This window comes from Triturus cristatus, chromosome 1_2 (assembly GCF_964204655.1).
Source record: "Triturus cristatus chromosome 1_2, aTriCri1.1, whole genome shotgun sequence".
In the NCBI taxonomy this organism is placed as follows: domain Eukaryota; kingdom Metazoa; phylum Chordata; class Amphibia; order Caudata; family Salamandridae; genus Triturus; species Triturus cristatus.
Genome location: NC_140580.1, coordinates 957,285,928 through 957,309,364, shown reverse-complemented (window position 1 = coordinate 957,309,364; position 23,437 = coordinate 957,285,928). Strand labels below are relative to the sequence as shown.

The window sequence follows — 23,437 nt, the reverse complement described above, 5'->3', positions numbered from 1 at the left end:
TCAATACTGATTTACATATGGCTGGGTCTGAACTGGGGTGGCGAAGTGAGCTATAGAATGATGATGGATTCAACCTAGATCTGTGACTGGAGTGAGTATCTGAAAAATGTCAGCGCCCCGTCTATCATCTCCTTGTATTTGTTTTCTATTTTACATGGGCACACCAAGACCCTTTTAAGCATTCAGCTCCTCTGTGAAATATCCTAGTGTCAATGTGAAGTGTGATGTCATCCACAGACCCTATAGAAATCTTTGCTGAATAGCTTCCACCCATTCTGACTTCAGAATATAATCTGCTGCCTCCTTGGCAATCTGGGACAGTTACTGTGGAGCAGCACTGCATTTCACTAATGCACATGGTACTCCGTTTTCCTTTCTCTTTCCAGCCTGCTTTCTATTCAATCTTGGGGAAAAACCATGCATAAATCAGTAAGATGCCACATAATGAACATTTGCGTTATTCAGCAAAGAAACGACACACAGAACACCACCACAGTGAAGATAAGTTATAGAAAGAAAAATTGGAACAGCAACCAAGACATGATCACCGAGGGTCTTTCACTCCAAGAGCAAGATCTAGCAGAAAATAATTGTCTTGGTGTCATCCTGTATAAGAGAAGAGATTGGATCATTTATGACCATTAAATGTTACAATACTTCAGCTTTAAGTCTTTACTTTCAAAGAGCTCTGGGCACCCCATCTTGAATATCCCAGTGGGTGATGTGGTTTTTTGCCAGAGGTCACTACCAGACTGGTGAAGAAAGGTGTACATTAAAAGCATTGTCGCTTTGAGACTTCAGTTATTTTGAAACCTTGCTTCCTAACCCCAAGTCACTAGCTGTTTTGGTAGTTCTACAACAAATTGGGCCCAAATGCACTTTTTTTCCTTCCTCTCTCTATAACACCAGGTGAAAAGAAGTTCGCGAAAAAGTGCAAACCTTTGGTATCCTGCACCTTTTTGCTATGGGATCCCTCCACAGCATTGTGTAATAGTTTAAGGTACCAGCAGACAATCTAATGCTTTTGGTTGTAAATTTTTTGCTTCACCTAATGAAAGAAAAGGAAGGTAGACCCTGTGGGAGACGTTTTTGCCAAAATCACCACTTCCATCACTGCACGGAACTTTCAGCTCTTTTGCTCAATTATAACCAGGCTCTTCGGCATTCAAAGGAAAAATTTGTTGTGCATCTCTGCAAAAAACAGATGGTATTACCTTGAGATCATGTAGGAAGGAATAGTTCTCTCCTACCCAACTAACAATACTACAAATAATCTGTCAGCCAGAAAATTCTGCCATTGCTTTTTTTGTTGGGAAATTCTTCTGCTTCTGAGTGGCATCACAAACATATTGCATGATGAGTAGATACAGGGTATGAACAATTAGGTGGAGGATGTAAAGTCGGTGGGTATCAAAATTTGCAATGAGCTCCCTGAAGTTCCATGTCACTGCGAAATCTCTCATCCACTGTAGGATTTGCTATGCACCTATTTAGGATGGAATATTGTCAACTGTTTCTTTTTGTTGAATTTATGGCAAAGGATAACAAAAGAAACAGTGCTCAATGTATCGCTAAATAAGTACAAAAAATCTGCTGCTCTGCAGTAAACATGCCCCAAAGAGTGTCGAGACCAATTCGCCTGCAAAGATTAGTTCAGAAAGTGCAGGGTTGAATGCAGAAATGCAGGAGAGGTGGTTGTAACATAGCACGAGAACAAGGGCATGTACTCCCACTACTTCTGAGTGAAAAAAGCCTCAAATCTGAATATCGGCAAATTTAGATCTCAAAGTAGCCAAGAATTCCACCTAAATTGTTATAACTCTCCCGTCCTTATTGTTAACATCTGCCCATTCTTAACAAGAGGGTTTTGAAAAGATGATGTGCATTGGGAACCTGATTTTTGTTTGGTACCCATCGGCATAACCACCTTCTGCACATTGATCTTACATGCAGATAATGTGAGAGCAATCAGAAATGTATTGAACACCTGTTGCTTCCAGAGTTAATTCTCCTCATGATTAAGCTTGTTATAACACAATTACTTTGATTTTAAATTTAAAAAAATAAAACTATCTCCAGTGCTGTGGTACTACAATGGGGAGACAGTTTTCATCTTCTTTTGCACACTATACGTGGTTGCTGGTTATATTTTATATTCATTTACATGGAATCCAAATGACTGTAACTGCAGTACTCATGTTGTCTTCCGGCTCAGGTTCATAGGTTGAGAGGGTAACCAGGACCTCATATTGAAAGATTGTAATTATTTGAATGATGATCACGTAAATGTAAAACTCATGATGAAGTGAGCCAGAGAAAACAGCATTTCTAGATGTGACGTTGAAGAATGTGTACTCCAAGTGTTTAACTTCAATGAATAGAAAAAAAGTATCTGTGAATGCAGGACTTCATGTTGAATCCTGTCATTCTTTGACTCTGGAAAATAATATTCCCATTGACAAGTTCTTGTGGGCTAAACAAAATGTCGTTTGATTGAAGAATTTGTTTCTGAAACAGAAACAATCACTTTGAGGTTAATTTATTAAAAAGCTATTATAAAAGGCTACCCTGAACACTATAATCAAGTATTTTACTAATTTTATTGCTAAATTTGTGTTGTATTTTATTCCACACCCTTATGGTATATATTAAGTGGAGAGTTGTTACCCCTCTGAAAGCTAGAATGTGAGTGAGTACTATCGCGAATAAACATCTCAATTATTCTATGGTTTGACACATCTTGGATTACCATATGGAGCATAACCAGGCTGCCCACTTTAAGGTTTAAAGCTACAATAACTGATAAAATCCTACTAAAAGGGAAACAACCATCATCAATGTAAACAGATAAACACTGATAATCACCTGCATCACCACAAACTAAAATGTGATTCAAAGAAAAGAAAGGGAAATGAGAAAGAATGAGTCATTTTTACTTCTTCCTCAAAGGGCCAGACCAATGCAACTTTGTTATACAAGGTAGCAGCAAGAACGACTGGTCTAAGATTATTCTGCCTGAGAATTGTTGTTTAGGGAGGTCACTAAAATATTGTTTCTACTTTTTGGTTCCTCCTTTTTTGTGTGCATGGATGAAATGTGCAGGGATTAGAAGCATGTTTTAAGTCTAATCTATACATTGTACGGAATCTGGCAATATTTAAATCATATTTGATCTTTCACTGATTGATAAAGTGGCTGATAAATAAGAAAGATGGCCAATATGTGCTATCACATTTACTCGCAGACCGAGAATGGGTAGAACCCTTTGATAGATCAGCCCCCTTTTCTAACATGGCAGTATAGATAGCAGTTTCGACGGCGGGCGATGTGTCGAGTAGGCGAACAAGCGGTGGCAGTACCTTGACGAATGTGTGACTACAGGATGCCACCTCTGACACACGATTCCTGCATGATGCGTAATAGCATCCACCAGTAGAAAATTTCTACTGGAGTTCGAACACAAGAAATACAGGTGAGTGCATTAGGCCTCACAAATGGTGTGCATGAAGTATATGCGATAAGCCACAGCAGGGACCTTAAATCAAGGTACAGAAACACAACGCCCTGACGAAGGCCCCAGACCCGCGTGGGCTATTTAAAGAGGGCCGAAACATGTTGGCATTTATCTGAGGGTATATTTGAATAGACTAATGTTCAAAACAACCCTACCATATGGATTTTAAGGATACCACAAGTGCCTCAGAATAAAGGATTGAGACAGGGTACACTTGTAGGTATTTTTAGCTTATATATATAAAATTCTGGTTCCCTGCTTAACCAGTAACCTACTTATATAAGAACTCCCATTAGATCTTTGGTCGAGTCCGCCCAGGTAGTACCATCTTACCTGGGTGTGGAGGAAACGCCTATGATGAAGCATGTCACTATTATGTGAGTGAGGCTTTTCCTTCAATATCTTTGATATTCCACCTGACAGAGATAATATTGTAAGAATTTTCTCGTAAAAAGCTGTAGCCCCCGGAGGTTTCACAGTTTCAGGCTACAGTTGCCTCTCGTGATAAAAAAGTATAGATAGCAGATCAACTGTGAAAACACCCCAAACAGGCTTTACATTTTCAATGCAATTTGTAATGACTGATACTTGTTAAAAGGGTGCTGTCACCATGCACATGGGATAGTGGTTAAAATAAAGCACAAGGCTTTCTACATACCCAAAAATTCAAAGCTGCAAGACACAATATACCCTTCAATACTTTTTTAAATTAAGTATGTGCTTTATAACAATTGCTGCAAAAACCCAACATATTTGGTCAATAATGGAAAAACAGTTTTTGTCTATTTTGGGGGTTAGGAAGTTGAATAAACACTGAAAGCACTGATTTCAAAAGATTTGACACCCCTGAGAAAACACCACTGAAATCCACAAAAATAAACACTAAAAACAGGGCAGCCTATGCATACCTGACATGAGCTATATTTATAGAGAGCATATTTTAGGACAACATGAAGATATGTGGAGGTATAAACTAAAACTGCTTGAGTTCAGGATTCAATAAAGAGAGTAAATTGGTAGAATTTTTGTAATCGGATGCCTTCAGTTTCTGGATTTTTTTAAAGATGAAATATGATGAATGAAAGTTGATGTTTAATGTTTTTTAATTTATTTTGTTTTGGCTGGCCGCATTTACTGTGTTCACTATTTCACCAGAGGGCGCTTGTGCGCTAAAAATTAACTGTTACCTTAGCCTGGGTTTATAATCTTGAGGTGTCCTTTTTAGGTCAGTCCTGCTGTACAGCACATGTTCTGTAGGTTTGCGAGACCTAGTGTGACTTACCATGTATTTACAGGGCTTGGAGCCCACCTATAGCTTACTATTGGTTTGCTTTCTTGTCACTATCAATTGTCTACTTTTTGTTTGTGTCCCAGTTTGTCAATCTTGTGTTTATCCCTCCAATAGAGCATTGCCTCTTTACGTTTCTTTTCATAGGCTGCATCCACTGTTGGCTTTCCAAGCATTACTTTTTTTCTGTTAAGCACTCCACAATAATGTATGTGTTTTCAAGCTGACCTCCCTTGTAACATCTCCCTCCCTGCACTGCATCTTTTTCTCTGTCACCCCAAAGACTTGTCAACATTGCTTCTCTGAGTGTGGTTAAAACTCACTGACAATATCATAAGGTCCCTAAGGCGAACCCTTTTGACTTTGCCAATGCTTGTTTTAGAAAGCTTAGGCACCCGATTAGTAGTTATTTTTTGGTCTGCCTTGACAGCAGAGGTGACATTAATTATTGGAATAGGAAATCTGAATTCAATCGTCCTGTAATGCTATAGAGCCAATCTTGTTTGATGCTGCTAATGTGGATTCGCAGTATGTAGAATTATTGAAGGGTAGCTGTCAATAACACAGTATTTTCCATACATCAAATAGAAAATAAGAGCGAATCACGAGTTGTCAGTGGTGTCGCTTGGAACATCAAGGTGGTAAACTCCAACTTATTGACAGCTACCTATTTACAGTTTTTACAGCCTTTCTTGACAGTGCAGATAATTGCAAGGCAATAAATTACCAATTCGCTCACATATTCATAGAGTGGACTATGGCTCAACTCAGATCTTTACTGTCTCATGTTACGATATTGGCTTTAGGTGTATCATTCCACCTCATTTGTAGCTCTTATATTGCAATTCATGAATAGCTTCTTTTAATCAGAAAAATATACTAGATCGCACACTCTTACTTCAATTTAACATAGAAGGCAATAACTTCTGTATTGTTTTACTGCAGTTAGCATTTTCAGGTGTTTCTGTCAGGACTCGATTGTGAGCCACCACCACCGTTATTATCGAAACCATTACCAGCACCATTACGACCATGATTGTCACAATCCCTACAACCCTTCATCATGCCAATGCTTGTTCCGTCAGAACCAAGTGATTTATGTGATAATCTGTGAACAAATGTTGTGAGTTGCTTAGTACAGAATCTTATATGTGTTTTCTTTTAAATTCTTATACCAGAAATCACATTGGCAAATGTACCAAAGTTTGTGGCAAAGGTATGTCACCCCTCTGACGGCCTAAGGTAGGGTGCACTAATACCGCAGGTGAGGGCATAACTGCATGAGCAGTATGCCCTTACAGTGTCTGAGTCCATTCTTGGACACTAAGTGCAGTGAATCCATTTTGAATACATAGGCTGGGATTTTGTCAACACGAACTCCACAGCTCCATGAGGGCTTTTATTGGTACAAACATCTCAGCATAATAAACCCACACTGATGCCAGTGTTGGATCTATTATAAAATGCACTCAGAGGACATCTTGAAGACCCCCCAGCTTATAGTGTTTTGGCTGACTGGTCCCTGCCAACCAGCCACCACCAGACATGTTCGACCTCATGGGGTGTGAGCCTTTGTGCTCTCGGAGGTCAGAACCAAATCCTACTCTGGGTAGATGTGCTTCACACCTCTCCCTTGCCTGAAAAGCAACACTTGGTGGTGAGCCTCAGAGGCTCTCAGCTTGTGTTATGCTGATTTGGGCAGCTCCAGCTAGTGGAGATGCCCCCCGCGCTAGCTCCACGTTTGGCAGAAGGACAAGCGAGAAAATAAGTAAGCAAAGTAGCAATGTCCACCTTGGCTTGTCATACACCTAGGGTGGCCAGGAGCTGAGGTGAACCCCTCTTTTGGGAATTGTCCATCTTGGTTTGGAGAATCAGGCCCAATAGGGATGAGCCCCTATACCCAAAGGGAGGGGGCACCTAAAGTGTGTAGTCACCCTAGGGGACAGTAACCATTGGGTACTGCCCCCAACTCACTAATGCCCTTAAATTTAGTATTTAAAGGCCTCCCTGACCCTGTTCCTCCGATTCGACGACCTATGTAGAAGGACCAAAGAGCCGTGCAGCAGTAGAGAAGACAACGACTGACTTGGCCCCAGACATACCGGCCTGCCTGCCTCCTCCAGCGACCCTGCTCCAAGAAGCCAGTGTAGTTCGCAGCCAGCAATCTCCAAGAACCCCAGAGACCTGAGCTGTCTTCAACAAAGACTCTTTTTCTCCTGTGGACACCAATTTGTCCAGCAAGAAACTAAGCCAAGGAGTTCGGATCAGGCTGATCCGCAAACCTTGCACCACTCTGCACCCGACACCCTTGGCCCGATTTCAGGTGGCCCACCTTCCAGTGAAGTCTCCCCGATGATCCTGACCAGAGAACCAGCGTTGGAAGCCCTCTCCTGAACTTCCCCATGACGCCTGCACTCTCATTCTGAAGGGTCCCCCATTCCACCCGACTGTGATCAGATCCAGTGAGAAAACCGATGCCTATCGACACCCCTGCACCTGCAGCCCCCAGGCCTTAGTGTGCCAACTGACAGCGTTAGGGCGAACATAGTAAAGTAAATGGTGATGGATTCAACCCAGATCAGTGACTGGGGGTGAGTGTCTGAAAAGTTTCCGCACTCCTTCGATCATCTTATTGTGTTTGCTTTGTTTCCCCTGAGTTGGCAGGGTATGCCCAGACGTGAGTCCCTTGCTCACTTTGCCACTGTATTCAAGCAAGCCTGGCTGATATGGAGGTGTCACCCCAAAACTGGTCCTAGGAAGCTTGTTTCCGGTCCAAGGAAGACCTGGCTTGGCAGTTTGGGCTGGACTGTCCCCCTGAGGCACAGGTCAAGACTGATTTGCATATAGCTGGGTCTGAACTGGGGTGGCGAAGCAAGCTAAAGGACTGATGAATTTAACACAGATCTGTGGCTGGGGGTGAGTGTCTGAAACGTTTCAGCGTTCCGTCCATCATCTTTTTGTGTTTACAACAAATGCATTCACACTTCCCTCTGTTAAGCCTAACTGCTCAGCCCAGCTACCACTAAATTGAGAGTAAGGTGTATCTACTTTATCCTCTGCTATACCTTTGGGGACTCACTGGACTCTGTGCACACCGTACCTCTTGTTGGTATAGTATATACAGAGCTAGCTTCTTACAAAGTATCTTTGTCTTTAAAAGCCTATTAGGTCTTTGACCTAATTCCTATGTGCCGTGTAAAGTCTGATCTTCAAAGTCAGGACTAATATCCCACCACCATTAAGCTTGACATCTGAGTTGTCGACAGAGAAGCTTCAAACATGCCAAAGAAATCAGGCATTAACTTCCGAAAAGTATGTCTCCCTTTTGCATTTATCTTTTAATCCAGATAACGTAAATATCAAATAGAGCATGAAAGGTGATGAGACACATAAAATATCTAGTCTGGGGTAATAACTCATCTAAAATGGATAGATACTCAAACATCGTTTTTTTGATAAATACCATAGGACAAAAGAACCCGGGAGTCCAAACATGTTGGTATTGGTGTAAAGACAATGTCCCACTTTATGATGCTGGAGTTAATCTTCTACAAACTGAATTACAAATCGGGCATAAAATTGTGGCCAACCTGGCTGTTTTCCCTCTGAATTTGTGTACGTCCGCAAGTTGGTGGGTGGTGTTGGCCTGAGTGAAAATGTCCAACCGCCAGAGCCATCAAATGATTATTCGCTGTTGTGAACAATAAAGTACATTTTAAGAAGTGACATATACTAGTGCTAGAGGAAGATCCTTCTACCTCTCCGCCAAGACCTGGATGCTGACCCAATTCAGGAAGAATCTCAAGACCTGGCTCGACTGAACCTCCACCCCAGAAGTATCAGCAGAACCCCCCCCCCCCCCCCCCCCCACCTCTCCGCGCCTTGAGACCCTCACGGGTGAGTAGCCGTGCTATACAAACTCCTGATTGATTGATTGATCGAGAGTGCCATTTCCCTCTTCTACCCACCTCCGGGCGCTAATAAACCTCCAGCCCAACTTTCTTGTGGTACAAATTGAAAGTAGTCATAATGAGTCCGAGCTTGGGCACCTTTTTCTGGCAATGTGTGCTTGCCCAATGGACACACAATTGTCTTATCTCCCCAGCATCTCTTTTCAGGATCACAGCTGAAGTTTAAGTATTGATGGTTTGACTTGGATTCTTCTCAGTGGATAAGATTATAGAAGAATTTCTCATGTTAAGCTATGGACTTGATCACAACTCAGGGCTTCTTTTTCACCATACCTAAATTGTTGGTAAAAATAATTAACTCTAGCAGGTTATTCACTGTAGTGCTGTGTTAAAAACGTACTCAGTCTGAAGCTTGTACGTCCAGTAGCAGTCTTGTTCTTTATGCTGCACATTGAGTTAATTGAGACCTTTTTTCTATACTGAAAAATTGCATTAAACATAATGTGTTCTTTAATTTTGTCCCTTCAGAGAAATCCGGAATGTGGAGCTGTTGAAGTTACGGTTTGGTGAAGCACAGATGCATTACTGTGAGGTAATGCTAAAGGTAAGTGTTAATTGGTAATCATGGCAATGTTTGCCTGAGAAAATCCACATTTTCTTTGCGACATAGTGTTTGAAGTATCTACCAGTTACAGAAGTACATTGGTTTTCTGTGTTTTTCATGATATGGATGCGTTATCATCTTTGCATACCACCGCATGCATTTCTGGTCTACATTTCTAACCGCAGATTCCTCACCCTGTGAATATTCCCCAGGTGTCAGACTGAATCCGCAAACTTTTGCGTGAGCAGTATCCCTGTGCTCCGTCAGGTGGCTCAGTTCGGTTCAGTGTGGCGTAGTCAGCGTCCTTGGTGCCAGATGTGCCATCCCGGTCACCTATATAGGCGCCAGCATGTCTGTTCTTTTCCTTCCAGTCCAGTTAATGCTTATCTGGAGAAGAGATACCCCTCTGTCGCTTTTTGACAGACTTTTTGGGACGTTTTGGCAAAAACGTTTTCTATGGTTGTCGAAGATGACCCCTAGAAATGTAGCGTTTAAACCGTGTGGCGCCTGTCACCATGCCATGTCGGTTATCGACATGGCATGCTCTTATGGTGTCTAGAGCGCGACCATGAGTCAGTTGTGATCAGACTGCTGGGCCATGGCATCGAAGGCTTTGAGGGAGTGGCCCCGAAAGCTGCTTGCTGCATGGCAGTCGACGCCATCTAACGCAACTCCTAGAAGGTCGCAGGTCCAGGAAGAGAAGTTCGAGGGACCGCTCCAGGAGCCCCACGTCGTCTTCAATGCACTCGAGTTCCTCAGGACTCTCCGGAAGAAGCACGAAAAGAAGAAGTCTAGACAGACTTCTTCTCTGTTGAGAATTGACTAAACGAGTGAGTAACATCGACGTCCTACTCAAATAGGAGTTTTACAAGGCCATGCGGGCGGACCCCTCTGGGGCGCATTTGGGCCTTGCGGGGTCAGAAGAGGCCCCATCAGGTTCCGCACCGATGGCTCTGCTCTGGTGAGGGACTCGTGGATCCGATCTCAGATCCGGATCGACGCCGGTCGTGCCGATGCGACCTTCCATGGTGCCGGTCCCGAAGTCTATCATATCATCAGTCTACCATTCCCATTCTGATTCCAGACAAGTCGGAGTCAGAAGTTACAGCTGTCCTGGTCAAGGGGGCTATATAAAGGTTTCCGATATCCGAAGTATTCAGTGGTTGTTGTTCCCGCTACTTTCTGATACCCAAAAAGGAAGATGTCTTGGTCCTATTCTAGACCTTCAAAACGTCAGTCTCTTCCTCAAAAAGGAGAAATTTCAGATGCTCACATTGGCTCAGATCTTGTCTGTCCTAGACCAAGGAGACTGGCTGGTAGTGTTGGACTTGCAGGAAGTGTATTTTCTCATCCCCATCCTGCTTGTTCACAGACTCAAGGTAGGCCACGAGCACTTTCAGTTCACTATGCTACCCTTTGGCCTTACCAGCGCCCCTCGCGTTTTCACCAAGATGATGATGGTGGTGGTTGCAGCTCATCTGCACAGGTTAGATTTCAGTCTTCCCCCTACCTCGACGACTGGCTTTTGAAGGCGTCCTCGCCTCAGAATATGGCGAACCTCCTGCATACTCTAGGGTTTACTATAAATGTGCCAAAAGTCACACCTGACTCCTTCTCAAACACTCCCTTTCATCTGAGCTGTTCTGGACACAGTGCAGTTTCAGGCTTATTCTCCTAAGCAGCGAGTCCAGGATATTAAGGTTATGATACTGATGTTTTTGCCTCTATCCCGGATTTCGGTGAAAATGACTGAGGCTGCTGGGCCTCATGGCCTCCTATATCCTGTTGGTAAGCCATGCCAGATGGCGTTTGCGGGCTCTGCATTGGGACCTGCAGTTCCAGTAGGTGCAGCATCAGGGGAATCTCTCCGATGTGGTCCAAATCTCAGAAGGAACTCCAAAAGACCTGCAGTCTGGCTTACGAACTGCCTTTGGTTCAGAGACAGACTCCTCTCCCTTCCTCAACCAGATCTTACAGTAGTGACCAATGTGTCACTCCTGGGTGAGACTGCCATTTGGGAGAGGTGGAGATCAGAGAACTCTGGTCTCCGGTGGAATCAGGGCTCCACATCAACTTGTTGGACCTCCATTCAGTCCGACTAGCATTCAAAGCATTTCTTCCCTCTGTCAAGTGGAAGCTAGTGCAGGTGTTCACAGACAAAACCACTGCCATGTGGTTCTCCAACAAGCAGGGCAGGGTGGCGGTTTGGACACTATCTAGAAGCCCTGGGTCTCTGCACGTGGCTGGAACAGCAGGGCATAACCCTGGTGGTTAAACACCTGGCAGGTTCTCTGAATGCCAGGGCAAACTAACTCAGCTGTCGATGCCTAGGGGATCACAAATGAAGTCCCTAGCTGGAGGTGGTGCAAGGTCTCTTTCAGCAGTGGGGAGAGCCTTGGTTAGATCTGTTCTCCGAAGAGAACGTGCAATGTCATCAGTATTGCATGTTGGAGTTTCCAAGGTGGCTTACACTTGGCAACGCTTTTCGTCGCAAATGGAGATCAGACCTCTTGTATGCATTCCTGCCCATACCACTCCTGCCCAGAGTTTTCAAGAAGATCTGGAATGACCGGGCCCAAGTCATTCTTGTGGCTCTGAACTGGGCGCAGAGAGCTTGGTATTCTGAGCTTCTGAAAATGAGCATCGATCCTTCGATGAGACTACCCCTGCGGGAGGATCTTCTGTCGCAGCAGCAGGGGAGGTTTCTCTACTCGAACCTATTAACTCTCTGTCTCCTTGCGTGGATATTGAGCAGCAGCAGTTGATAGCTTTTGACCTTCTTCCCGAAGTTTGTACTGAAATTCTGGCATCCGGGTGGCCTTCCACCAAACAGGTGCTCGCCTTCTGTTGGCATAAATTTGTAAAATATTGAACAGAAAAGTCTACCGACCCTCTTTATGCTTCTATTTCTGATATCCTTCTGTTTATTCCTATCCGTGCTTGGCAGGGCTCTGCTCTGGGCAGTCTCAAGGGTTATCTTTCTGCTCTGCCGCTTTCCTGCAGCTGCCTGACCAGCCCTCTTTGTTCAAGTCCCTTATTGCAAATAGGTTCCTAAAAGGACTTGTGTATATTTTTCCCCCTAATGCCCTTCATTATGCCCAAGTGGGATCTGAACCTGGTTCTCACCTCCTGTGTGCTCCTTTCGAGCCGCTACATAATTGTCCCCTCTGGTTGCTTACCAGCAAGACAGCAATTTTAGTGGCAATATCTGCCAGGGTACGTGAGCTGCAGGCTTAACCATCCATGCCTTCCTATCATATGGTATTCCCGGACAAGGTGTTGCTTTACACCCAGGCCTTTTTCTTGGGTAAAGTGGTGACCCCATTCCATTTCGGTCAGTTGGTCAAACTGCCCACCTTTTATGCTCCTCCACATCCCTCTAAGTGAGAGGAGCGACTTCATCGTCTGTACCCAAAAACAGAGTTGTTATACTACCTTGACTGCACAAGAGTTACGGATGGACGACCAACTCTTCGTGGGCTATGTGGGAGCTTAAAAAGGTCGGGCAGTACAGAAGTGGTCCATTTCGATATGGGTCGTTCTCGGTATAAAGATCTGCTATTTCCTTGCTAAAAAGCAACCTCCTGAGGCCTTAAGAGCACATTCCACCAGAGGTAAGACTTACACCTCAGCGTTAGCTCGTGGGGTGGCAGTCCCGGACATCTGTCAGGCAGGAACGTGTGCTTCCCTGCACACATTTGCTAAACACTACTGCCTTGACAGTCAGGTCCGTAGTGATGGGTATTTCTCCCGTTCGGTCCCACAGGACTTTTTAGTCTAGTAATTTGTCTGCAGTCCACCGCCAGGATGATATGGCTTGGGTAACTATTCAAAGGTAAGTAATCTGTACATAGAAGTCTCTATCAGATGAACAAGTTACTTAGCTTCAGTAAAGCATTATCTGGTAGAGACAATATCTAGCTGCAGACCAGTCATTCCTCCCTACTCTGCGGACATATTTATAGGGCATGATGTTGCTTCTTTTTCAGGGCTGAAGTTTGAACACACACTAGTCAGTTCACTTCATGGCTCTACGCTTCTGGCATGGAAAAGTAACTGATGTTGTGCGCCACCTATATAGGTGACCGGAACGTCACATCCAGCGGCCACGACGCCATGCAAAACCGAACTGACACACCCGATGGCACGCATGGGTACTGCTCACGCAAAAGTTTCCGGATCCAGTCTGACGCATGGGAAATTTAAAGGTAAGGAATCTACAGCTAGATATTGTCTCTACCAGATAGTGCATTAACAAAGGTAAGTAAATTGTTCTTCACAGCTACCAATCAGCCCAGCATAGTTCTTGGGATTCCATTGCAGGTCTTCAGATTCCTTTTACTAATTTGAGTCCCTTTTCCAGTTATCAGAGACTCTCTACTTTCCGTCAAGTTCTTCTGACAGACATCTGAACTTTTCTACTCTGTTTTCCAATCCTCTACAACCCCATGACTCACTATGCTAAGCTATGCTGCCCCTGCCCCTGAAACCAGAGACCCTCAACCCGTGCCACTCACACAAAACCTGCACCCTCTCAGTGCACCTCTGTCGGCCTGTGCACACCATGTGGTAGCCCTCAGAGTTACTCTGCTGGCTCTCAGACTGCCACTGCTGGCTTTCGAATTTACTTGCTGAAATGTGTAAGAATTTACTAAAAAGTTCACTTTTGCCTTAATATGTCCTTATAAAAAATAAATGTATCCCAAAATACTTCTTATGTTGAAAGTTTGTTTATTCCACTTACAGATATAGGTCCGTATATACTGAACATTGATGGATTGGTTATGTTTTTTATTCTATTGGGAATTAATCGGCTGCACTGTTGCACATTTTTAATGCCATTAAAAGTGTGATACTCTTAATTGGATCCTTCTACTTTTGCCTCATTGTGAACACATGACCCTAGTTAAGTTTCCAAACTGTCGAAGGAATCGTATATCAGTGTTTATGCATGCACCATAACAATGTGTACGCCAAAGCATCTTGTGATTTATGAGTAGTTAAAGGAGTAACTAACTGGTGCTTACATCATGTGTATGATGGTGCACATGGTTACTCGGCCCCTTCTTAATTAAGAAAAATCCCTCCACTGTTTAGGCGATCAGGTCTGGTGAGCATGCATACTATGCAACACTTCTGCTCCACGGATCTAGAAGGAAGTCTTATGGACAGGAATCAGTGCATACGCCGCATCTGTATAATTTTAAATATCCCTACTCCATCCTCTTCCTGAAGCTTTCCATTCTGGGCTTTGTAGAGAGGACAGAGTAGGCATTGTGCACTATTGTACAGTTACTAGGTATTCACTAACTCACATCCAGGAGTCCATCTGAGAGGAAAGCTCATAGACTGGTGCAAGTGAGCACATGTAACAAGTGTACATACTTCACAAACTCTGTCTTGAAAAACAGGACAGATAAGTATTTGCAGATACCTGGGTTTTGCACACCTGGCGTGAGGAGGTCAAACCTGTTGCGTTTGCATACACTTGTTTATTTAATAACTGTGCCACAAGTTGTTTTCCATTGGAAACAGCTCAACTCACTTTATTGACATTCCTTAACTTGAGCACATTTCTAGTAAAAGGATGATGCTGTTTGTTAACAACACCAACATTTCTGTTTGTGCAGGACATGGCAGACTCTCGACGTATTAATGCCAACATCCGAGATGAAGAGGACAAACTTCCAGAAGAAGAAAAGCCTCCTATCAGCCTTGTTGCCGTCATTCTTTCCAGTGAGTTCTGGCCTGCCCTGAAAGATGAAAAATTAGAGCTTCCGCATCCAATTAAGGAAGCTATGGAAACCTATACAAAGAAGTATGAGAAATTAAAGGTAAGGTGTCCTTCCACCTCAAGATATTGCTTAACTAATTTTTTCTATATTGCAATTTCTTCTTGTTCCAAATAAACTGTGTATGTTTTAATTGTGATTTGGAAAGCAGAGAACACAGCTTTCTGGAGTGGCAGGAAGGGAAGGCACAGAGATTGGGGTGGGGGGCAGGAGGTCATGATTTTTATTTTAATGTTTATTTGGAACAGAGAGGAGAGGCCATCTTATCCAGTATTAGGGTATCTTTCATAGATTCACATGCCTGAATCATTCCCCGTCGTCGGGATGGGAGTCCCCGGTACATAAATAAAGTAACGTCTCAGTAGACATATAGAGTAATTGGCCAAAGGCCTCACCTTAGTAACATATCCACGTCCATTTGTAAACTTGCCTTTCTTGCTTCCTGCTTCTCCACATACTATCACAATGGATGCATCTCTGGAGGGCTGGGGAGCTTTCCTCCAAGAACTCCAGATAAGCGGCAAATGGTCCCTTTCCGAAAGGAAACTCCACATAAATCTTCTGGAGCTCAGAGCAGTGTATCTCGCTCTTTTGGCATTCCTTCCGTGAATCAGGAACTCTCTAGTGCTTGTACAAACCGACAATACCACGACAATGCACTATTTGAACAATCAGGAAGGGACTCGTTCTCTGACACTCTCTCACGAGTCGCAAAAAATCTGGAACTGGTTGCTCCTTCACAACATCTCTCTTCGAGCAGAGTATGTTCCAGGGACCCACAACGTGCTGGCCGACTCTTTGAGCATACAGCAGGCAGCATGTCATGACTGGGAGTTGAATCAGCGGACCCTCAACCGCATATTCTCTTGATGGGGCACCCCTCTTCTGGACCTTTTCGCCACCCAGCAGAACGCCAAATGCCAACACTTTGGAAGCTGGCATCCCCAGAAAGGGTCTCTAGGGAATGCGTTTTCGATCGCATGGTGCAACGTCTTTGCATACACTTTTCCACCAATTCCCCCGATTCCCAGGGTGCTCCGGAAATTGAAAGCGGAACCTTGCACGCTCGTCTTGATAGCTCCAGCTTGGCCACGCCAACACTGGTTCACAGAGCTTCACCTTCTCTCCCTGGAACTGCCGATCAGGTTGAAACCGTTTCCCTCTCTCCTCACTATGAACCACCAACAAGTCCAGCATTCGGATCCGGCATCTCTCAAATTATCAGCCTGGCTCCTGAGTTCAGAGAGTTCCAGGGCCTAGACATCCCTCCGGACTGTAGAGAAGTTCTAGCTCGGGCCCGTGCAGATAGTACCACCAAAACGTACTCCTTAAAATGGAAGAGGTTCTGTATCTGGTGCAAGTCAAACAAAATACACCCTCTTTCATCCTCTCCGGAGCAAATACTGCCTTACCTTTTTCATCTGGCAAAATCTGGTCTCGCTCATGCCTCCATTAAAGTCCACCTGGCAGCAATATCACGTTTCAGGAGATCCTCTGCAGGTCCTTCTCTGTGGTCTCATCGGCTCATTAAACAATTCCTTAAAGGCCTGTTTAGAACATTCCCTCCTGTAAAAACTTTACCTCCTGCTTGGCAACTCAACACGGTTCTGGCTCAACTTATGAAACACCCTTTTGAGCCAATACACAGAGCGGATCTCAAGTATCTCTCCTGGAAAACAGCGCTCCTTCTAGCCCTTACCTCGGCAAGGCGAGTAAGTGAACTTCATGCTTTCTCAATCCAAGACACTTTCCTCCAATTCAAACACGACAGGGTCATACTTCATACAAATCAGAATTTTATCCCTAAAGTTCCCTCAAATTTCATCTCAATGAGCCTATTATGTTGCGTTCCTTCTCTCCAAATCCTCAAACAGTAGCAGAAAAAACCCTGCATTCTTTAGACCTTAAACGCTGCCTGAAATTCTACATCGATAAAACAAAGACATTTCAAAAAACTCTTTGTGGCGTACAGTCGAGCTAAGAAAGGTCTTCCACTCACTAAGCAAAGTATCTCATGCTGGATCTCAGCAGCCATTACTTTTTGTCACCAGCAAGCGGGGCAACCCCTGCTCTCCACAGTTCGAGCCCATTCCACGAGGGCAATCTCTACTTCCATGGCACTTTTTGCAGGAGTGCCCATTGTGGACATTTGCAGAGCGGCAACATGGAAGACGCCGCATACATTTACCAAGCATTACTGCCTGGATACTGAACTCATGAAAGACACTGCAGTGGGTCAAGCCGTGCTCCGTCATCTATTTCATTAGAGGTGAGCCCTTCCTTTCATCCCACCATCCTTTTCTCTGTGCGCACATTTCTCTATTGTGTTTTATGCCTCTGCTATGTCATGGCCTTTTGGTACTTTCTATTTTCACATTGGAATATCATCTGTGAATTTATATATATCGTACCTTTCGAAATGTGCTTCTCATTGCTTACTATTCTGATTCAGGCATGTGAATCGATGAAAGATACCCTAATACTGGATAAGGAACGCGTTACTTACCTGTAACTGCGGTTATCCAGTGTTGATATCTTTCATAGATTCACATGCAACCCACCCACATCCCCTGAAAGGACTCCCTTGGGTCTCTCAGTGTACAGCTACTTTGCACAGTGCTTACGAAAATCTGAGGGACTAGAGCTCCTTCCAGGAAGGTTCTAGAGGGTGGTGATAGCTGATTGGCTACTCTCCAAAGTTTGGTCCTTTTTTACAAAAGGACGTGGATATGTTACTAAGGTGAGGCCTTTGGCCTATTACTCTATATGTCTACTGAGACATTACTTTATTTATGTACCGGGGACTCCCATCCCGACGACGGGGAATGATTCAGGCATGTGAATCTATTAAAGATACCAACACTGTATAATCGCAGTTACAGGTAAGTAACGCGTTCCTTATGGCTGGCTCCCCCATTGCTCCTCTGCGTAACAGCTAAAAACAAGGGCTTGTGGTTTTGGGGGCCTATGTAAGATACAATTCTAGATGGGTAAAGAGTGAATTATGGGTATATTTTTAACTGATGGGTTTTGAGTGACATCAAATGGACAACAAGAGCGAAGCTCGAGTTGTCTATGATGCCACTCAGAACCCAGTGTTATCTGTCTATAATTCTATTTGTTATATATAACTTCCACAGGAAGACTATAGTTTGCACCAAAGTCGAACTCTGGTAATACACTACAATGAAGTAGCAACAGTGGATAAGAAATCTCTTTACTCACTGTTGCTACGTCATAAAACTTTCCAGGCGCGGCTGACGGGGCTCTCAGAGTCTGTCAGCAAAGCTGTGCTTTGATGCAAAGCAGAAAGCAAAGCTGCAGGAGGGGGAGGGAATGCAGAGAAGGTGGTGGGGAATTGTTAAGGATGACCTATATAGTATATTTTTACAGCCTAGAAGAGCCTAGCAGTTGAAAGCATTTTGGGGCCATACATAACATAAAATTATAGATGGGTAAAAAGTGAACTACATGGATATTTTTCCACCTCTGGGTTTTGAGTGACATTATAGGCAGTGAGAGCAAAGGTAGAGTTGTCTTATTTGATGTCACTCTGAACCCCTTGGTGAAGAACATCCTCGTATTTTACTGTTACCCATCTATAATTCTATATATTATTGTAATTTATTACTGTGCGTTTTGGGCAAGGTCTCAGGCCTGGATGGCAGGGCAGTGAGGTTCAGGCTTTTGGGCAGCAGTTATAGACCAGTTTCTGACTTTGCTATAGGGTTCCTTTGACTGCTCCCTCCTTTGACTACCACCTACTCTTTAGAGATGATGCGTCCAGTGCTTATTAGACCATATCATGCTGAACCTGATAGTAAGTGACATTGAACTTTATGGTAGAGAAGCAGATTTTTATTCTTCATGCCCTTGACCTTTCGTGTGAGGAAGCTAGTGTTACTGGGTTTTCTTCAACCCCTTTACAATATTTCACCAGCGGAAGTGGATGTCTGGAATACATTCATTCTTTTCAGCAAGTACAGTTGTGACACAATACATCTTCCTACCTGTTCCTCAAGCCCCATCGTTCAAAGAAAAAGTCATTGCTCAATGAAAATGGTGAAGATTGTGACTGTTTATATTAGTAGTGCAAACAGAATTAATGCTTCACCCACTCCCTGACTTGTATATGGAGAAAAAGAAACCGTGACTACTTGCGGGCACTCTTCCACGGATTGTGTCTCTTCAGAGTAAGACAACTGCAAAGCCTTGAAAAGGCCACCTTTCTGTACGTTGTCCATATTATCTTCGTCAAAGCTACCCTGCAGTGGTATGTATTTGTCCGCTGTATCTGCAGGGCAAGCACTTCAGCATTTCTGCATTCAGTCTGTTGGCACTAAACCTTGGACACGTTTCTGAGAAATTTTGGCAGACTTTTCATTGATTTATTTTTTTCTTCTTCTTTTTTTCCTATTCTTATTTTTGCAGTAGAGTATTTTTATTATGTTAAAAGTAAAAGGACCTTGCAAATCAGTATGCAGTATCCCACTTGAAATACCCCACTTGGTGGTTAAATATCTCAGTAGCGAGGTGAAAAAGAAAAGAATGTGGGTTTGAGGTTTGATCATCCAAACACTTGTAAGCATTTTGACCGTACCAATGTAATGTCAGTAATTTGGTGAATCGAGCCTGCTTTTATGTCCGGTACTGTTAATGTTACTATCTGGATGAATAACTGTTCAAATTGTCATAAAAGCATGATTTATTTATTTTTAGTATATATTCTTCAAACCATATTCTGCAGTTTGGAACTAAGAAATACCAATTAATGTAATTCAAGTAAACATCAGTTTTGAAAATTAAGGTTTGCATTGGGTTGTCTTCTATGAAACTGTTATTTTCTTTAACTATGTGCATTCCAAAAATGCATTAGAGAGCCAGATTGCAAAACTGAAAATTGTTTATTCACAATCACATAAAACTTTTCAGAAAATCATAACATATACTCTGAACCACATCGTAAAAATGTTTCAAAAGCATGACTATTTTAATATACTGAAAATTAACAGCATCAACAACAGTACAGTGGCAATGAACATATCTCTTCTCAGTATTCTGCTCTGGCTGTTGACATTGCCTGGTGCACTTTTATACGACTTCTTATAGAAAACACTGCGCTTAATTTCTAAATGCAAGAATGACCCCTTTGGTGTGTGTCAAACCTAGGGCAGTCTTGTGGCTATTGTCCGACTTGGAGCCCATTATACGTTTTCACCCATCTGCAGGGGGGGCTTCCAAATCCACATTGTATCTGGTTCAGATTCCTTTTGATAGAAGACTTCAAGATTTTTATTTGGAAAAATGTAGATGCCTTTCAAAGGGAAAGATGGTGATCCTATTCCATATTTGATATTTTCTTTGCTCATAGTGACCCCTGAAGAAGGGTCCCAGGACCCGAAATGCATTAGGTGTTGTTTTAATCAGCAACGAGATACTACACAATTGTCTCCGGACGCCATGAATATGATGATTTAACATTTATGAACAATCTTGTGAAGCCACGAAAAATACAGTCCTAAAAAAATGTTTTTGTTTCTACTTCCTATTTTGTATCTACAGTTTTACGTAATCTCCATGTTCAACATTTGAATGGTGTTACATTTCTTTATTGCAAGATCTATAACCACAAAGCCCTAAGGCACAAAAGCACACGAAGCATCCAGAGCAGCAGTTCTGGTTTCTATATGTTCTATTGGTGGCAGAGACAGGGTGGAGCCCTGCCGGCTTTGTGTGCATGAAATACATTTAAGCCAGAATTTATTTTGGAAATACAGTGTTTAGTTTTGTAGTGTGCATCACTATCTATTCTGTTCAGTTCTATCCTATTCCATCTGCATTTGGGAGATTTGATTTTCTTTCTTACATTAATTTCCTAAGTCAACCACTTGCATACTGAGCAGAATTGCCCACAAATTTGCCTTGTTTACTGCATTCAAGTCTGCCCCAAAAACAAGGAAGAGAATTTGTCAATTTGATAGTCTCTGATGCAATTGAGGTTCATAGGCTGCTCAGTTTGGTTTTTGTGCAGGATATCCAGAGCTTTATTTCTTAAAGTATTTGAGAGGTATTTAAGGACGAGGATATATTAAATATTCCAAGAGAACTGGATTGTAAATTTCTAGATGAATTTGGAAATAGTGTTTTCAGAGAGACTTTTTTTGTCTTACTAGGTTCCTTGGTGTTAATATCTCCCCTTGATGATAAAATTTCTAAGTTGGGTTTTGTCCTGCACAAGTGTACATCTCGGCCATGACCCCCGTCCTGATTTCCAGCATGTTTGAATAATGGTTAGCCCAGACAAGTGACAAGTGAAATTTTGAAAATGCATCAGGTTTCTAAAGGAAGCCTTTAGTCCCATTTTGACAGAACCAGTGTTACATTGCTAATTTGAAGTCTTATGGTAGGATTCAGCTTCATGCAGGAGTCTTAGTTGGAACTGAACATTTTTACCCACGGTATTAATATGAATATGATGTGTAGTCTGATGTCTGAATGAAGCCTGCAGACTTAGTTCACTCAATGCAAGTTAAAGAGAGGGTTTAAAATTGAACTTTGTTAAAGGGGCATACTGAGCTAGATAAAGCATTTACATAATTTTACATGTTTTGAGTAGTTTTCTAAGTTAAGAACCATTCCATTTATGCCTGTGCAATAGTTTAGAGTTTTAAATACTATTTGTTGGTTTATAACGTTGAAAGCTACCAGCAAGTTAGGAGAACTGAGTAGTAGGAGTATGTTTTATCAAGTGTGGAGGACATCAACTTCTAATTGCTGTATGTCAACACATAGACCTGAACAGTGGACCAATTCACCTGCAAGGGCACCAACTTCAGAGGTTAAACCAGTTTTTTGTTTATTGCCAAACAAATCCGTGTGCAAGCTTCAAAAGTGCCCTCTGTCCAAAGGCACCACCCTTGACCCCAGGGTAGAATATAAGTTCAAAGCTGCACCACATATCCAATTGTAATCAGACAAGTCAAAGTATTCAGTCCGTATTAAAAAAAATACATAATGTTGCTTCTTTATTGATCCCTTTAAGGGACCACAGCCAACGCGTTTCGTTCTATAAACAGAACTTCTTCAGGGCAATTATAGTGTCAGCAATTGCATTGACAGTCGCATGAAAAGGTAATCACACTTTGAAGTATTTCTTGGAGATGGTAATCAAATTTCTCTATCGTATATCAACGTCGCTATTCAATCCATCAAAAAGTATCATGTAGTATTGGTTCTCTCCTTCTTTAATTAGGCGGTGTTCTTTTTTATTTTGAAAACAGATTAAAAAAAAACTATATGATAGTCACGCGAAGAGATCCCAACAAAAATATGTGTTGGGACATGCACCGTACCTAGAGTTGTGGTCAGATGAGCCCAACTCCGTTTCCGGCGTTGATGTTCCCGCCCGTAGTTCGCTAATTGCAGTATGGCTTTCTCAGTACTAGAGAGCAATCTAAATCGTGATTGTATATTATCTGGAAGACTATCACTAACCCTTTCCTTTAAGATTGTTTTCTGGCAGGTAAGTGCTGAAAGTGATTGTTTCTCCCCCAGCTCTTTTCTATCAGCCACTAGAGGCCCTGTCTTCTGACAAATTTTGCACAGTGGTAGTAAACCAATACTTCCCTTCTGAGCTCTTCATTTAGGAATTATTGTTGCGAAGAAGAGCTTTTATTCTCTGAAGTTGGGCAAGATAGCTCCATATTTGGAAGAGCAAATACATCTGACTTGCCTGCAGTAGCCACAGGATGATGCCGTTATTTCATACATTTGAAATGTTAAAGTAGAATGTGACTTTAGCTGCTTCGCCTGCAATATAGTAGTTTCAGCAACACAATGCAAAAATCTGCGAGACGCTGTTAGGTATTGCTAGCAGTCGGCTACACACATCTATAGACTGACAGTAAAAAGCTTGTGTTGAAAAATAGATGCAGGGCAAAAAATAAAAGTAAGGATATGTACTTTTTTGAAATCCTACTTATTTGTTATGGGATTCTTCATTGAAGAGCCCACACGTGAGAGACCATATTCGAAGTTTATGATTGTCTATAAAGATCCGATGATAGAAAAGGCATGTTGAGGAACACCATGTTGAGGAAAGCCAAGGCAGGCAAGAACCATGCTTTTATACGGAAAGAGCATTTTTGTAAAGGCACTTGAGATGTCCAATGGCAATGATTTCACAATGACCAAAGCATGGGCTCATCCCAGGCCGGGACCAACGTATGCTAAGACCTTAGGACAAATTCGGACATGAAAGACCTCAAAGTCAAGTCCTGTCTCTATTTTGAATTTGCTTCTGCACTGCATCTTCAAATGGCCTCTGAA

The 23,437-nt window shown here is 42.8% G+C and overlaps 1 protein-coding gene across 2 annotated transcripts in view; it reads left to right on the top strand.

Annotated features, from left to right (window-relative positions):
* Positions 1 to 23,437, top strand: part of ANAPC2 (anaphase promoting complex subunit 2) — a 284,740-nt gene that overhangs the window by 226,417 nt on the left and 34,886 nt on the right. For both annotated transcript variants that reach the window (XR_014962878.1, XM_085610066.1), the window contains exons 9-10: positions 9,242 to 9,317; positions 14,948 to 15,151. Coding sequence is in view for 1 of the 2 variants with exons in the window: in XM_085610066.1 (XP_085466192.1) it covers positions 9,242 to 9,317; positions 14,948 to 15,151 (280 nt within the window). In the remaining variant the exon portion in view is untranslated. The remainder of the gene's footprint in view (positions 1 to 9,241; positions 9,318 to 14,947; positions 15,152 to 23,437) is intronic.